At 44.3% G+C, this 18,218-nt stretch overlaps 1 protein-coding gene across 1 annotated transcript in view; it reads left to right on the top strand.

Moving 5' to 3' along the window:
• The window catches only part of LOC115480186 (actin-related protein 2-like), a 106,013-nt gene extending 91,757 nt beyond the window's left edge, over positions 1–14,256 (top strand). Inside the window, exons 5-9 of the mRNA XM_030218678.1 lie at positions 8,938–9,074; positions 9,397–9,546; positions 10,157–10,302; positions 12,523–12,655; positions 12,758–14,256. Coding sequence (XP_030074538.1) covers positions 8,938–9,074; positions 9,397–9,546; positions 10,157–10,302; positions 12,523–12,655; positions 12,758–12,928 — 737 coding nt within the window. The 3' untranslated portion in view covers positions 12,929–14,256. The remainder of the gene's footprint in view (positions 1–8,937; positions 9,075–9,396; positions 9,547–10,156; positions 10,303–12,522; positions 12,656–12,757) is intronic.
• Positions 14,257–18,218: the final 3,962 nt, after the last annotated feature.

The raw sequence follows: 18,218 nt of genomic DNA, 5'->3' as shown, positions 1-18,218 counted from the left end.
GCTAACCGATTGTATCGCATGGTATAATCGGCTATCTGATGATTTTCAGCACAAGTTTGGTGGCCATATTTGGCCGCGTGAATACCAGGCCTATCTTTGGCTGGTTCAAACTTAACTGGCAAGCGCTGAATATTGGCTTGGCCGGTTAAGTTTGAGCCATCCAAAAATGAACTGGATGTTCAGTGCTGGTCACTGGAAATGGGCCGGCATTGAATATCTGGGCTCAGCGCCAACTGCGGGAGTTAGCCAGGCTAACTCCCGCTGTCTGAATATCAGGCCTATAGTTACTAAACATTAACATAAAGAGCAAAGCACACAGTAACAAAGTAACTTCAAACTGGTAATGGTAAATTAGTACAACAGTTCCCTTCTCCGTTGTGCTTCAACCAATGGGGGAAAAAACCCCAGACCGCCTGTGTTGTGTTCTGTTGTTTAACCAGTTGCAGGGTGTGTGTATTGCAGTCTTTCTTCATGTTCAGTTGTAAAGTGCTGCGTACGACTGGTAGTGCTACAGAAGTGATTTATAGTAGTAGTAGTAGTCTTTTATAAAATCTAATAAACAATAAGTAGAAAAAAACAAACCAAAATGAGGCAGTTCACAGGGAGGAGACTACAAAGCTGCCAGAAGACAGCTGCGCACCCACCACCTGCAGTACTGCTATAGACTGAAGCAGCATGAGCAACTTTCTTGAAAAATATTTTGGTGTAATTGAATACTTGGTCACACATGAAATTTACCAGTCCATTTGCCCTGATGGTGGTTGTAGGAAGATTTCTGAAGCTATTCAACCTATGGAAATATGTCACTCTGGGGTCCTTTTACTAAGGTGTGCCAAAAAGTGGCCTGCGCTGGTGTAGATGCGTGTATTGGATGCGCGCAGGTCCATTTTTCAGCGCACCTGCAAACAAGGCCTTTATTGGGGGGGGCAGAAAATGGATGTGCGGCAAAATGAAAATTGGCGCGCGTCCATTTTGAGCCTGAGACCTTACCACAACCCATTCACTTAGCGGTAAGGTCTCACGCGTTAACCAGGCAGTAATTGTCAGTGTGAGTACAATGCCGATTACCGCCTGGTTAGTGCTGCGCAATGGAAAATAAAATATATTTCCCGGCACGCATAGTGGGTGCATGTAAAAAATGAAATTACTGCCTGGGCCACATGGTAGCCAGGTGGTAGTTCCAAATTGGCATGCATTGGGCGCATGTAGGCACTTATGTGGCTTCGTAAAAGGGCCCTTCTGTGATTTGGATCCATTACAGGACCATGTAATCCAGTAGGCACAATAGGCACTGTACCTAGAGCCTATGTAAACATTTTGACTGTTTTTTTTTTAAACTTTATATGATAACTTTAAGAATGAGCTTTTCTTGAGCTCAGTGTATACACAAAGAATTTTGAACATTTAAATGGAAAAATCAGCAGGAACATCTGTCATGGGGCCATGCTTCACAGGAAGAGCCGTGAGATCTTGGCTCATATCATGTGGCAGCAAGAGATGAGCACTGCTCCTGGCTGCCAGTGCGACTGTAGTGATTAAAGAAGGTTGGGAAGAGGTGGCCAGGCAACACTGTCATGCTTACCACCTCCCAGTATGCAACTGTCACTGCCACCAGGTTCACTTTGGGTGGCAGGGCCTGCCCTCCCCACCACTTGTATAGTAGATAAACTCATTACATAAAGGTATGAGTTGATACAATATATGTATACCTGATCTTGATTTGTCCATGCTGTTTTCAGGGCATAGGCCGTAGAGGTCTGCCCGGCACTGTCCTTGTTCTAAAACGTCAAATTGTCATCGAAGTCCTTGAAAAGCTCAAGTCCAGCCCATCCATATCTATCCAGCCGTGATCAAGGCACAGACTGTAGAAGTCCACCTAGCACTGGCTTTGCTTCCCAATTACCAGTGTTGCCACCTAGTTTCCGCTAAGCTTCTTTAGATCGATTCTTTCTAAACAGGATTCCTCTGTGTTTATCCCATGCATTTTTTAATTCCGTTACGGTTTTCATCTCCACCACCTGCCGTGGGAGGGCATTCCAAATATCCACTACCCTCTTGGTGATAAAATACTTCCTGCCATTATTCCTGAGTCGGCCCCCCTTCAACCTCAGTTCATGTTCTACCACCTTCCCGTTTCTGGATGAGGTTTTATGCAAATACTTGAATGTCTGTATCATATGTTCATGATACAGACATCATTATATCACTTGACTCCTTCCTGCTGCCGCTCCCTAACATTTGCCACCTGAGGTATCCCTGTCCTAATTGTACAACTGTCCTTATTCATATGACTAAGAAATGTACAGTGCACCAACAATCTCTGAAAAGTGAGGCCAGTATAAGACAGAGACTACTTTGAACTATTGCTGACTACTGAAAAAGAAACAAAATTCAATGATACTAGAATTCCATTAAGTATAGACCTAAGGGATATGGCACTCAGGCCCTTCCTTACTAAGGCTTAATATGCAATAACGGCAATATTGTGCATTATCTACTTAAAGCAGCATGTTTATATATATATATATATATATGTTTATTTAGGCTTAATAGACCACCTTTCAGTAAAACCAATTAAAGCGGTTTACAAATTAATCATAATGAGAAAGAAGAAAAGGAATACTATTAATACTATTAATAATAGGACAGTAAGCAGACAAAGCAACAGATACACAAATTTATATCAACCATTGACAGAGGATGCCTTGTAGGACAGTAAGAATTTCACTGGCCATGACCTCCAGATCTTACCCAAGGCTTTCGTGAACAAGTGAGTCCTCAAACGAGGTCTGAATTTTGAATGAGAAGGTTTGGTATGCAAAGGCACAGGGATGATATGCCACAGACAGGAGCAGTGTAAAAGAAAGCTGATTGCCTAGTGGATTCATGGCCAGTTCAACAAACTGAAGGAAATAGAGAGCCAAAACTCCTGGGCTAAGCAAAGGGTTTGAACTGGGATACAGGATGTGATCAGTGATGAAAAATAGGGTGGAATACCGTGTAAATAGCCTCATGTGCCATGGCAAGAAATTTGAACTGAATCCCAAAAGTTATGGGCAGCCAGTGGTTTCTAACTTATCCCCAAATAGCAGCCAGGTAGCCCTAATCTTCACCAGTTATGAATATACAATATACAGGTATATTTTTGTCATTGTGTCAATGATTTCTTTTGCATACAATAATGATAGCATAATAATATGCAAAATATGACAGTATTAAAATGTTGCCACCAATTCAACAATTAGAATAGTGACCAAATCAGCTCCATTCATTATACTACTTTATTTGCTATACTGCTTCTCATTGTGAACAAAGCAGTTTACAAAATACATATTGTAAATGTAAAACTGGACATATTCATAACAAATACACAATCTTTTGAGACTTCTCTCCAGTCTAGGCAGGGACAGTTTTAGACATGCTGAGGCCCAGAGCAGAAGTTGAGGGAGCCCCCTAATCCCCTCTCCTCCAATTTTCCCACCCACCATTACTACCACATACAAAACAACTTTAAATGACTTCGCACACAAAACACAGACAAACCTTCATCAAATACAGAACAAGGGATCACAAATTAGAAATATGAACACCAAAATGGAACTGGGAACCCCAAGAAGTCAAACTTGGCAAGTAGTACAACACTGGAGAAATAAAAATGCTCTTCATTTTGTACTGAACACAATCAGTGGCATAACCACAAAGGAAGGGGGCTGATGCCCCCCTCCAAATTTACATCTCCCTTGCTGTGGCTTTTGGGGCTCCCCAAGCCTTACCAGCTGATGACCACCTCTTTCCCCTCACATCCATAAATCTCCAAGCTCTGTAGCTTGTGTGGTGGTGGTGGTGGGGGGAGGGGGAGTGGCAACTCGAAGTTACTGTCACGAGCTGCAGAGCTTAGAGATTTCTGGCTGCTGGACTGGAGGAGGAGGTCTTCAGTTGGCAGGGTTTGGGGATCCCTGACAGGCCAAGTATTTATATTTTGTATTCAGGTGGGGAGAAAATATGGTGTCCACCCATTTTGGGCTCGACCCCCCCCCCCCCCCCCAAATCAACCATCTGGCAATGCTGCTAAATACAATACAAACACCATCTGTGATGCACATATCCCGAAGCTAACATTTTCCAGTTAATAAATTGAAAATAAAACACCTTTTTCTACTTTTGTTGTCTGGACATTTTGGACCCTGTTTACTAAGTTGTGCTAGAGGTTCACTAGCGTTTTTAGCACCAGGGCCGCCGAGAGAGGGGGGCAGGGGTGACAAAATTCCCTGGGCCTCCAAGGGGGGCCCGGCGCCAGGGTCAGGCCACCGGCGCTGCAGTTCCCAGTCTCACCTGCCTGCCTCCTCGGCTCCGGGCCCCCCTGCATTCGAAGCGTCAGTCACAGATCACCTTCCTTCCGGCCTTCCCTCCCTGTGTCCCGCCCTTGCGGAAACCGGAAGTTACATCAGACAAGGGCGGGACACAGGGAGGGAAGGCCAGAAAAGAGGCGATCTGCGACTGCTGCCTTGAATGCAGGGGGCCTGGAGCCATGGAGGCAGGCAGGTGAGACCGCAGACTGCAGCGGTGGGGGGGAGCGACAGAGGGGCAGCAGCGACGGGGGGGGGGGGGGGGGAGGAGGCGGGGTGGCCTTGTCCCGGGCCCGGCCGAGTCTCTCTGCGGCCCTGTTTAGCACGTGCTAAATGCTAGAGACACCCCTTGTAATAAATGAATGTCTCTAGTGTTTATTCCGTGCTAATTTTTAGTATGTGCTAAAAACATTAGCACACCTTAGTAAACAGGGCCCTTTGTTTTTTCCATCATCTTGGTCCCAGTTTTTTCTCTTTCTACTTTGTTGTCTGTCTTCTGCTAATTCTCTTTCCAGTGTCTGCTGTCCATTTTTCTTTTGTCCTCTCTTGTCTCCATTCCCTCACTACACCTGTCTCTAACATATTGATTTTTCCCTTTCAGCTATTTTCTCCCTTTTTTTCCTTTTCTGCCTCTGTCTACTCAAATTCACTCTCACACCCTTCTCCTTTTTAGTTTTCAGTTGCCTATCAATTTTTCATCTCTTCTTAGTCTCTTAGCCTCCCATTTGCCATCTTACTCCTTTCCCATCCTCCTATCTCCTTCCATCTACTCCTCATTACCACATATCTACCTCTGTACTCAGTATTCTCCTCTCACTCATCTTCTTACCACCCTCCCTTTTGACCTCTCCCACATGGTTCCAGAATCTCCTCTTCCTCTCTCCACTCTTGTAGCCCATCCCAGTCTCACTGCCTGATATCTCCCTTTACCTTTCCATCCGCCCCTTAGCAGCTTGCTGTTCACAACTGCTCCCCATGGGTCCCATCTCTCCTCCTCTCTCTCTCCCCACCCCCATGGTCCAACATTACTCCCTCTTTTTTCTGTTCTTCCCCCCCCCCCCGATGTAGCATCTCTTTCCTTCCTCCATCTCATTGTTCAGCATCCCTCCCTCCCTTTCACCCCTAGATCCAACATTTCTCACTTCCCTCCTTCCCATCCCCAGCTACAACCTCTCTCTTTCTTCCAGACTTCTCTTCCTCCCTTCCCACTACCCCCATGTCCACCATCCCTTCCTCCCTCCCCACAACCTCCAGGGGAGAAAAGAGAATTGCTGGGTATGGTATAGATGGATAGAGGGGGCAGGGGCAAGAACAGAATTGCTGGGTATGGCTGGATAGGGGCAGGGCAGAGAGGAGAATTGCTGGGTATGGATGAATGGAGGGGGGCAGGGGAGGGAAGAGAATTGCTGGGGATGGATGGATGGAGAGGACAAGGGGAGAGAGAAGAGAATTGCTGGGTATGGATGGATAGAGGGGGGCAGGGGAGAGAAAAGAATTGCTAGGTATGGATGGCTGGAGGGGAGAGGAGAGTTGCTGGACATGCGTGGATGGAGGGGAGGAAAGAGGAGATAGGAAGGTTGCTGGACATGGGTGTATGAAGGGGAGGGCAGGGGAGAGGAGGGTTGCTGGACATGGATGGAGGGAAGGACAGGGGAGAGGAGGGTTGCTGGACATGGATGGAAGAGAGGGAAGGGAGAGAGAAGAAATGCTGGACATGGATGGAGGGGATGGAAGAGTGAGGAAGGAGATGAGATGAGGGAAAAGGAAGAGAGGAGAAAAACTGCACATAGATGAAGAAAATAGGCAGAAGCTGGATCCACTGGACAGTCAAGTCTGCGGAGGACCCAGCTTTTACTTATGGATATAGAGCAAGAAATGAAGAAGAAAGGAGGAAAGTAAAGAAATAAATGAAAAGGAAGCCCTGGAAACGGAGTTAAGAGGACAGATAGCAGCAGAATCGGATACTGGGCCAGCATGATCAGAAAAACAGTCACCAGACAACAAAGGTAGAAAAAATCATTTTATTTTCATTGTAGTGTTTGGAATATCTCCACTTTGAGAATCAGGTGCTCAACATTAAAAGTTTATATTTATTTACTTATTTATGGCATTTTATCCCACATTAAACATGAATTAAATTGGAACCTGGGATCATTTAATTTTTTTTTCCTGGAGAGAGTAATGCATTGTCCCCCCCCCCCCCCCCCCAGGCTCTCTCCCCGGCTATAGCCAGCTCTGCGATTTTGAGGGGAGGTGCACTGGTGGATGGGGGGGTGCAGAGGTGGACCGGGGAGAGAGCCTGTTGTTAAACATTTACCAGCACACCACTGTCTAGTGCCCACCCATCCAACCTGTTGGCCCACCCAAAAATTGACTTCTTGCTACGCCACTGATAGAGAATTAGATTCTACCAGGTACGGAGGGGGGGGGGGGAGCAGACCCCTTCAGGAAAAGCACAGGCCATTGGACGGATCTGAAACTCTCTCTCCAAGCCTAGTTTTTCAGAGTTCCTTTGTGCAGTGTGTTTTATAGGCTGTTGTGAGCATCCACCTCTCCTCTACCCTGGACCAAACATAGGTGCTGCATATGGGCTGGAGACTTGTAATTGGGACTTCCATATGTGCTGGAAGCTTGCAATTGGTCCTTGCCATTCCTCTTCTCAGTAACTTATTTTCATAACAGCATATACCAGGTATCTGAGTTGCCTTAGCAACATGAGACCCCCATCAGAGCATGTGACCAGCCCGAAATTCCTTCATGTGGCTGATAGGAAAAGAGAGATGGGGGATGGGATATAGTGCAGTATACCGGAAATAAAACTTTATAGCTTATAACTAAAATTATAGGACACTTCCCTCCCTCCATCCTGTTGTCCACCATCTCTTTCCTTCTCCTCTGTTTCTGAGCCCATTATTTCTTCTCCCCCTCCCCCAGTCTCATCTTCCTTACCTTCCCGGTAAATGCATTTTTCATTGCACAGGATTGCGGGCGCGGCAGCGATTCATACTGCTTTTGGCCTCCTCGGTGCTCTCTGTCTGTCGCAGTCTGCCCTACCTCTGATGCAGCTTTCTGTTTCTGCCTATGTGGACCATGGCAGAGGAAGAGCACCGAGGAGGCCAAAAGCGGCATGTCTGAATCGCTTCTGCACCAGCAACCCTCTGCAAAGAAAAATGCATTTACCGAGGAGATGAGGAAGATTCCGGATGAGGGTGGAGAGAAGAGGAACACATGCTGGCCCAGGGGGCCCTCCTGGAGCTGTGGGACCTAGGGCAGCTGCCCTGTTTGCCCCCCCCCCCCCCCCCAACACTGTCTCTGTGTCTAGGACTGAAACATACACAGAGGCAATATAGATATACAAGCAGTGGGATAGAAGGTGCTCTATGAGCCATGCTCTGCATTCTTTCTCCACTTGTATAGATACACAAGCAGTGGGATAGAAGGTGCTCTATGAGCCATGCTCTGCATTCTTTCTCCACTTGTTTAGACAGCAGAATATGAAAAATGTGCAAGGGTGTGAAAACTCAAAAAAGACAGAGCAGAACTAGAAAAGATACTGAGTTTGACAAATGATAAAGGGAATGGAATAGCTGGATTCCCCTGTAAACAAAGGCTAAAGAGGTTAGAGCTCTTTAGCTTGGAGCATAGCTTGACAGGAAATATGTGATGTGAAACAGTAAAATGCAAACTGGTTATGTGTTTTTTTTTTTATTTATTTGTTACATTTGTACCCCACATTTTCCCACCTATTTGCAGGTTCAATGTGGCTTACATAGTACCGTAAAGGCATTCGCCAAATCTGGTAGAGAACAAATACAAGGTTATATTGTGGTCAGATAAGGTCGGTGTGTTTCAGACACCGTGAAGGTCCAAGGGAGGGAAGGTTGTATATTGTCCAGTAAGATCTTTGGTTTTGCTGTGTTGCTGGGTGTGGGGATTTACGTTGGATCGGTAGGGTAAGCCTTCTTGAACAGGTTGGTTTTTAATGATTTCCTGAAGTTTATGTTCTGTTTAAAAGTGCAAAGACTAGGGCACATTCATTGAAGTTACTTTGTTGCTGGAGAATGTGGTAAAAGCACTTAGCATAGCTGGCTTTAATAAAGGATTTGGACAAGTTCCTGGATGAAAAGTGCATAAACTGTTATTAAGGTAGACTTGGGGAAAACCATTGCTTATTGCTGGGGGGTTAGGCAGCATGGAATCTAACTATGGTTTGGGATCCTGTGAAGTACTTTTGACCTGGTTTGGCTAATGTTGGAAACAGGCTATTGAGCTTGATGGACCTTTTGGTCTGACCCAGAATAGCAGTTGTTAGCTCTCAAGACTTTTGCAAGGCACTGTATCATAACATTCCTTGACAAACATAATGTCATTCCTGTGTTGCTATCTGAAAAGAATTACTCAAGATAATTGTGATCACCCACCTACACTCATAAAAATGCATCCACCAAAGGGCCAACAAAACATAAATGCCTAGGGCATACAAGGATCTCAATCTGGCTCTGGATGATTGTTTTTCAGCTGTGAGGACCTGTTGAACTTGAGTTTGCCTTGCAATTTGTCCTTTTCACCCTCCTTATGCATCTTTTTGCAGGCTTGCTGACAGGGGTGGTGGTAGACTCAGGGGATGGGGTAACTCACATCTGTCCAGTATATGAGGGCTTCTCCCTTCCTCACCTCACCCGGAGACTGGACATTGCTGGACGAGACATCACGCGATACCTCATCAAGGTGGGAGAAGCTGCAAGGGATAATGGGATTGGGAGGGGGGCTATTGGCTCTATGGGTAGATATCATGGGGAGGATACAGCTTTCATATTCTCAACAGCATATTTAATGAATCAGTTGCATTCTGATAGACTGACCTATCTTCTTCTTAACATCTCATGAGAAAAGGAAAGCCAACAAGCAATGCAATTGGACAATAGCAATGATGCAGTACTCACTGATGGATAAGACTGGGGTAGAATCCATGGCTTTAGCTATGCAGTAATTTTCTCCTCTCCTTCTTTGTCTCCCACTCTTTTTGTCTCTCACCTTGGCCACACTTCAGCTGCTCTTACTTCGAGGCTATGCCTTTAACCACTCTGCGGACTTTGAAACAGTGAGGATGATGAAGGAGAAGTTGTGCTATGTGGGTTACAACATTGAGCAGGAGCAAAGACTTGCCCAGGAGACCACGGTGCTGGTGGAGTCCTACACGGTCAGTGAACCTCCCCTCCCCAACCTTCAATGTCTCTTGTGTCTCCCTCTCACCATGCTAGTGAAGTGCCACATGGTCAGTGAGCTCCACGACACCCCTCTGCCCCACTAACATTTTTGTCTCTTCCTTTCCCCCCATTGTCACTAAGACCCACCAACCACTCCACCAGTGTCTTCTCCTAAATAAATGGAAATGCAAATAATTTGTATTTAGCTACTCGTATCCCATCCCTTTCCCTGCAGAAGTGACTGTCTCTTTCAAAAAAAAGTCAAACCTTTCCCACAGGAAATGACCCTGCCTATCCAAAGGAAGTAATAATTCTCTTACAGGAAGTAGTCTCTCATTAGTTTGTGTATTAATTCTATTCTGAGTGGACATAACTCTGAATTTTACTCATGCTTAGGACTGAATCCAATGTTGTCGGAGGTATCCCTGCTACTTGCACACCCCAGTATCTCTCTTCCCTCCGCTTATTCCCCCATATTTCTTTGTATTCCTTATGACTGACCTTATAAAGTCTCTGCACAGTGAATAAGGTCCTGGTTCTCCTTTTCTGCTCCTTACCTGATCCACTTTGAGAGGTGCTGAGTCATCTGTCTTTTCTCCACAGCTGCCAGATGGCCGGGTGATTAAGGTGGGTGGTGAGCGCTTTGAGGCCCCTGAGGCTCTCTTCCAGCCCCACCTAATTAACGTAGAGGGGGTTGGGGTGGCAGAACTGCTCTTCAACACCATCCAAGCAGCTGATATTGATACCAGGTGAGGTGGGCAAAGGGGAAAAATGAGACAACCTCACCCTCTGGAAAAACTCAGGAAGTAGTGGGGCAGTAATCAAAAATGCCTACACTGGTGCAGATCTGCAGGTACTTGTACTGACAGAGTTTGCACTAATAATCAAAGTACTCTTCGTATCAGAAATTAAAGTACCCACCAACATTTAAGTATGCATTCTCTGTGGGTAACTTTTCAATCAGAAACAAGTGAAGCTATGTGTTTTGTTCCTCTGTTTACCCTGGAGAAGACCTCCAGGGTCGTTTAAAAAGTATGTGTATTCTATGGTAATATTTTTATTCATAGAAAAAAAAGGGGGGATTCCCCATTTCAGTTTCCAGCTAAAATTTAAACTTGTGCCAGATGATTCCCACAGGACCTCCTGCCTTCCTAGGTTTAAATTGTACCAACAAATTTTCCTACCTTCCAGAATTTAAAACAAACAAAAAAAATGCCTTCAATGAAATGACCCATCTCAAACTCCAGCTAATCAGGTTTGAAGGTTTGAGAACCAATTAAATAAGGACAAACTACAGACCTCACACCACAATCTGAAGAAAGGCACAGCTTGATGGCTGAAACATCATTCACTTATATGACATGGCTGTCCCACGGCAATCATGACATCAGCCTTGAAAGCCTAAGAGAATAACACTTTTAATGTTAATGATTATCCTTAGCAAGAGGAAGTTAATCACCTTGTGACAAAAAAAGGAAGGGAAAACAATAATCTTCCACACAAAAGTCAGCAGACAAACAAAGCAAAGGTGGAAGTCACCAACATACAAATGTTCAAGACTACACATAAATGTCAACAGTCTATCAGAAATAATGTCCATCAAGTTTATTTATCCTTATTCTTTGAACTAGATTGAGGTTTAACAGATTAAGACCCAACATGGGCCATGTTTTGGCGTGCAAGCCTTCTTCAGGGGTCCTATAAAACTCTGTACATATGGATAAAAAAGAGGTTCATTCAGCAAGTATGTTGCTGATGTCTTGCGATTGAATAGGTGATAAAGTTGTCCTCATTTTGCTGGTACTTCTTTTTTATCCATGTGTGCAGAGTTTTATAGGACCCCTGAAGAAGGCTTACATGCTAAAACATGGCATGGCCTGTGTTAGATCTTACTCTTTGAACTGGATTGAGATTTAACCAATCAAGGACAAATAAACTTGATGGACATTATTTCTGATGGACTGTTGACATTTCTTTGCAGTCTTGAACATTTGTGTGTTGGTGACTTCCACCTTTGCTTTGTTTGTCTGGTATCACCAATAGGCCATACAGAAGGACAACTTATGTGTAGTCCCCGCTAACACAGGATGAACATCTGGAACCCTGCTTGGGCGGTTGTAGCTAGACAGAGAATGCTACGTGGGAGGTAGCAGGGAAGGACTAATCCATCCAGAAGTTATTTGGATAATTCCCTGAGCATTGACAGTGATGAGTATTCAGAAACTAAACTCTATCCTAATTAGCATATGATTTGCATAGGTGAATAAACTGAGAACTTTAGCTTGCATACAAGGCCCAGAAGAAGGGGAACAGGACCCCGTTAGCCCAAGAAGGGCCAGGGTGGTGTAGTGGTGCCTACTGGACTGCACAGAGCCCAGAAGTGGGTGGAGTACTGAGGGCATTGGATTCACTCTGAGTAAAGAGTGGGACTGAGACCAGGATATTAGAGACTGATATGTCTCTTCTGGGAGGAAAAAGGTCTTTTGGTGTGGATGGACCGTTTGCTGAGGATTACCATGGACTAACCATTTTGCTGGATTATTGATGGTGGATGGACAGTGACGGATGGTCACTGGATACTCGGCCTACACCTTCAGGTCACACCCCAACACCAAAAAAAGGAAGTGATGTCACTAATAAGGAAGTAGTGCCCTTTTCCACAGGAGGTGAACATAATTTGTAAAGGAAATACCCTTAAGGAAATAATTCCTCTGGAAGTGATAACCTTCCCAGAAGAAGTAGTTCTGTCTTCCTATTTTTAGGAGCAACTGGCATAGAGGTGACCCTGAGCAAATCACTTAACCTTCCAAAAACAACTTAGATTGTAAGCCCACTAGGGACAGAGAAAATATTTGTATGAAATATATGTAACCACTTTGGTTGTCCCACAGAAATGTGGTATATCAAATGCATTACCCATTACATTTATTAGAATAATGAATAATTGTTGCTTTTTTTGCCCTGCTTAGGCCTGAGTTCTACAAGCATATTGTCTTATCTGGTGGCTCCACCATGTACCCAGGGCTGCCATCCCGCCTGGAGCGAGAGATTAAGCAGCTGTACCTAGAACGTGTGCTGAAGGGAGATGTGGAGAAACTCTCTGTGAGTCTCTGTAGTGCTGACCTCACATGCAGCAACAGTATCTCATAATTCCTCCTGACTTATACAGTGATGGTACATTTGTGCTCTTTTCTCTCTCTTCAGAAATTCAAGATCCGCATTGAGGACCCCCCACGCCGCAAGCATATGGTATTCCTGGGAGGTGCAGTCCTGGCAGACATCATGAAGGACAAGGAAAACTTCTGGATGACCCGGCAGGAATACCAGGAAAAAGGGGTGCGAATCCTGGAAAAGCTGGGAGTTACTGTGCGATAGGTGATAGGAATTTGGATCCTGCCTTCCTCCTAGATCTCCTCAAAAATCTGCAAATGAATGTCCAAACCATAGCTTCTACTCTCTATAAACTTCCACAAGAATAACCATCCTACAACAGGACTTCCCAAAAATTAAGAGAGACATAGGACCAAGGCCCTTGCATTTACTTATTCTGTGTTATGATTGAATTTCTGGCTGTGAGCTAGTGACCAAACATAGAACTCATTGTGAAAGGTATTAGGGATGGTCAAAAGAAAATACCATACTGGGAATTTGAAATATTTTGTGTTATTAAGCATTCCAAAATTTAAAAAAAAATATATATTTTTGTGAGTAGAGGAATGTGAAAGAATGAACTGTGTTGAAAAGGGGACCAAGATTTAAATCGATTTGAAAAAGGGAATGAAAATGCCAAGGGGGCGAGGAGGGATTGTATGTTAAGTGGCATTTGTTTTTTAAATTAAAAAAAAAAAAAATTGTCAGTGGAAAGCAGCAGGTTCAGAATCTTTTTTTAATACAAATTTACCTGGCAGTTTTAAAAAGTGAAGAATGCTTAATTTCTCTCATTTCTGTTTTGTTTTTAAAGGGAAATATCCTTCAGACATTTCTCACTGTATTACTGGTGAATCAGGGTGCTGCTGTGCTGTTTGTTAACGTCTTAATTTGCATTCTTTAATACACATTCAGAATATGAATACAGCATATACAGCTAAAGACTTATCTCAGGGGAAACAGCAGCACCTGTGACACCCTTAGTATGAATACAGCTCAAACAACTGAAAAGTGGGAGACAGGAGCACTCCTAATCACCCAGAATATAAATACATCACAGATGGCAGGTTTGTGAAGAATAGACTGCAGGGTCGTGATAGAGGTGATAAAAGCAAGCAGAACAAGAAATCGGATGATAAATGGCAGAAATGCTTTGCTACAATAGAGCAGAACAAATTTTTGGAGGAATATCTGTATCCCTCTTATATGTCTCATTCTAAGAGCAGAAAGCACTTTTCCTTCTTCCAAGTTTCAGAAGTATAAGTTATAGTGCTAATTTTAAGTATTAAGGTTTCTCACAGTCAGTCCAGACCAAAACAGGTATAAACTGGTCCTGAAAGAGGGATTACAGGGTCAGGCTTGAACCATGAAGTGCAAAATGTTTTTTATTAGCCGCCTCCTCTCAGCTTTTTTAGCATTTCAGTCTTTTGGAGATGAGCCAGGAATACATCTAGGTGTGGTGGGGCCCTCTAATGCAGTGTTTCCCTGAGTCCAGTACACTGCCGTTATTATATGAAAATCTCTTTCATGCAAGGGATTCTCCAGGAGTTTTTTGGACTCTTGTAAATATACCAAGTTCTTATGGTAGGTAGTGATGGTGAATGGGTGTGCAGCCCCTTCCAAAAGATGTCTCCACTCCTCTAGGGCTAACTTGATGGCCAGAAGCTCTCAATCCCCAATAGTATAGTTCTGCTCGGCCGGGATGAACTTCCTAGAGAAGAAGAAACAAGACAAAAGTCTTCCGCTGGGGGAGGCCTGAGAGAGGACGGCCCCAGCCCCTACAGAGGAGGCATCCATTTCAACAAAGAAGGGGTGTGATATATCATATTGTTACAATATGGGAGTCGACAGGAAGGCCTCCTTAATCTTGGAGAAGGCTAGCTGAGCTGCAGTTGACCAGATGCAGGTGTCTGCTCCTTTGCGAGTGAGGGTGCTGAGAAGCATCGTAAGGTTGGAGCAATTGTTGATAAATTGCCTGTAATAGTTGGCAGGAATCTCTGCACTGTGAGGTGCAGCCAATCTTGGATTGCTGTAGATTTGCCCGGGTCCATCTGAAGGCCAGAAGAAATGATATACCCCAAAAAAGGGAAGGGTCGTCTGCTCAAAGGTACATTTTTCAGCTTAGCGTATAGGCCATTCTCCAGTAAGTGGTGCAGCACTGTCTTGACATGAATTTGATGTTCGGACAGGGAGTTAAAGAACACCAGGATGTCATCTAGATAAACCAATAAAAAGGCATAAAGGAGGTCTCAGAACACCACATTTATGATGTGTTGAACAACAGCGGGGGCATTACATAATCCAAACAGCATCACTAGTGTGTAATGTAATGTGTTGAAGACTGTTTTCCACTCATTGACAGCTTGGATATGGATTAAATTATAGGCCCCATGAAGGTCCAGTTTGGTGAAAATGGTAAGTAGTCAAACAGCTCTGCTATGAGTGGCAAGGGGTATTTGTTCTTGATGTTGATTGTGTTCAAAGCGCGGTAGTCAATGCTTGGCCACAAGGATCCGTCCTTCTTTCCTACAAAAAAAGAATCCAGTCCCTGCCGGGGAGGTGGAGTGACGGATAAAGCCCCATTCCAAATTATCCTGGATGTATTCCCTCATAGCTTTGGTTTCCAGAAGGGAGAGCGCATAGACCTTGCTCTTGAGTGGCACCTTACCCGTTAAAAGGTCAATAGGGCAATCATATTCTCGATGAGGCGGTCGGCTTGCTTCTTGCAAAATACATCCATGAAGATGCCTTATGCTGCGGGAAGACCTGGAAGCAGACATAGCTTGGTTTTAGCCAGAGGTAGCTGAGGGTACACTAGTGTGAGGCAGGAATGAAAGCAGGTTAGACCGCAGGCCAAAATGTCCCCGGCGTTCCAGCTGACTTGAGGTTCATGTTTTGATTACCTGGTAAACTGCCTTAGGGAGTACATAAAATAGAGAACTGCACAGAAATTGGGTTTGCAGGAATCCCACAGGGATCCACTCCAGGGTCACAGGACTCCTGCGGGGATCCCCTTAACGTCTGTGGGGATCCCAGGGGGGGGGGGGTAGATGCAGGTCCTGTGGGGTTCCCATGGTAGTGTGGGATGCCATTCCAGCCTACCTCCCTATCCTACTCCACTAATGCAAAGAAAACTGAAGATGGCCCTGCATCAGTGTGCAGACTGGGAGACTGCACTTGCCAACCACCAGGAGTGTGCATGTGGTGATTGGCGATTGGTGAGTATGACCTCCCTGCCCTGCCCCTGTGCTATTATTTCTCATGAGAATAATTGGCTATACCCCGTGTTGCAGGGCAACTTTCGCCCTCTTCCACCTTCTCGGATTGTAGTGGAAATGCAGCATTTTTTTGGCCGTTCCGAATCTGGGTTCATCCGACACTGGTCCCAGCCGAAGCAAACTACTGCTAGTCTCCTTCCAACAGGTCAGAAAATGCAATTCGCAAAAAAAAAAAAAAACACCAAAAACCCTGTTAGTGTTTATATAGATGGCAGTTTATTTTTAATATTAAGATTAGTTTTCCCTCAGTTCTCACTGAAATGTATTAAATTGTTTAAAAATTTTGCTGTGGGTCTTATTTTGCTATCCTACTTTAAAAAAAAAAAAAAAAAGGAAAGCCAAAAGCACTTGAAAACATCACACCACTTAAAAGGACAGAAAGTCCATCCAAAAACACCACAGTACTGCTTACAAAATATATAGCTCAAAAAAAGCATATATTAAATATACTTTTTTGTTGCTATTGAGATGTGGAAAACAGAGCTCCTACGTAACTGCTTTTCCTTATTGCTGTTGTTTTTAATAACTAGAACACAGTGGTCATTATCATAATGGACAAAGCTACTGGCAAAAAGAAAATAATTTGTTTTGATTTGTCCTCTTGCTGCACACCAAAACAAATATTGTATGAAAGAAAGGCACTTCTAGAAATTAAATAGCTACGTTTTGGCTTAGCTACTTACTGTGCTCAATGAAGGTACCAGTCAAGCAAATATCTTTGTTCCCTATTGTATGAGGTCTACTTTTCTAAGAAGATTTATGCCAGGGCTGGATTTGAGTCTTTGGCATCCATAGGTTATCACTGAAAATGGGAACCTCAGACACCAGAGAGTGAGGGGCCTTTTCCACATTCCCCCTTTTGCATTCATCCTGGTTCTGTTGCATATCCTTCACCTGTATAAGCAGCCAATGCTACAGAGTCAAAAGCAATTGTTCTGCTCCTTTCCAGCCCCTCTTTTTCCTATCATGTCATTTGAAGGGGAGCGGCCAAAGCCATAAACCAAGTTCCCAGACAGGCGGTCGGTAGATGTTTGGGGGGAGGGGGGGGGAGGCTAAAGTGGAGCAGGACTGGGGCAGGGCTAGACACAGTGGGCATAGGTTGGGTTATTTTACCACAATTTGGGTTATTTTAGTACAGGGAACAGGTGGGGATGGTTAGATTCCAGCGGGGGTGGGTGAAATTTCTGTCTATGTGTATGACTTCCTGGTGCAATAGGCCTACTTGAAGAGATAGAGGAATAGTTATTGTTGCCAGGTATCCAGTGGTTCTCCATTGACTGATACAAAGTGGTCTCCAGAGATGTACAGGAACGTCATGCTGATGTATCAGCTGCTCATCCACAAAATTCCCAGTGGCCCCCGAGTCAAGGAAGATCTGAACCAGGTTTTGTTTGTCTCTCCACAGGTGGGTGACTGGTATCATGATGAGGGCGGTTGAAGTACTTTGAGGTCAAACACACCATGTATAGGTTAAAGGGGATGGAAAATAAGGGGAGGGAGACTGAGGGGGAAGAGTTGAAGGGCAGAAAAAGGTCAGAAATTTGATACCCCAATGACAGAACGACCACAGCCCTCTTAAGTAGGGTCAAAAGCAAGGTAGAAAAGCCAGGTTTTTAGAGAAGTTTTAAACGTATTGAAAGCTACTTCAGCTCAAAGTTCAAATGGGAGCAGAACTGAATGCAGGAACTACTGTACATACCCAGTAAGCCAAAAGGTGTACTATAGCTAGGGGAGAGCTCTGACACACAGGATCAGACTGAGGACTTCACCAACAAATGTGGTTGCATTCCCCTGCTGTCTATGGAGGACCCTTGGTACATGTAAGCAACTTTGCTTTCTTGGCATTACCACTTACATCTATACAAAGTTACAAACCTAGATCGAGACAAAACAGTGGCTCTTATCTCACTAGACTTTTCTCAAGAAACAGGAGTAATACACAGAGCACACTCCTGATTTCGTTTATACTTGATAGAGAGGTATAACTCAGTACTCTCATCATCCTGTTCTCTCACCTGTGGCATCCCTCAGGTTTCAAATAGTGGCACCTATTCTATTCAATATCATCATGGCCCCTCTAGCAGATTAATACTGATGTTGGAATTAACATCATTTATCAGCGCAGATGATATACAAATACTAACTATCACTGACTCAGCAAATGCATGCGATTTCTGCTATCAATAAAGGTAATCAATAGAAATAAAATAAAACATGGAAAAGAAAATAAGATGATACCT

The sequence above is a fragment of the Microcaecilia unicolor genome, chromosome 11 (assembly GCF_901765095.1).
Source record: "Microcaecilia unicolor chromosome 11, aMicUni1.1, whole genome shotgun sequence".
NCBI classification, from domain to species: domain Eukaryota; kingdom Metazoa; phylum Chordata; class Amphibia; order Gymnophiona; family Siphonopidae; genus Microcaecilia; species Microcaecilia unicolor.
This window is presented reverse-complemented; position numbering and strand designations above follow the sequence as displayed.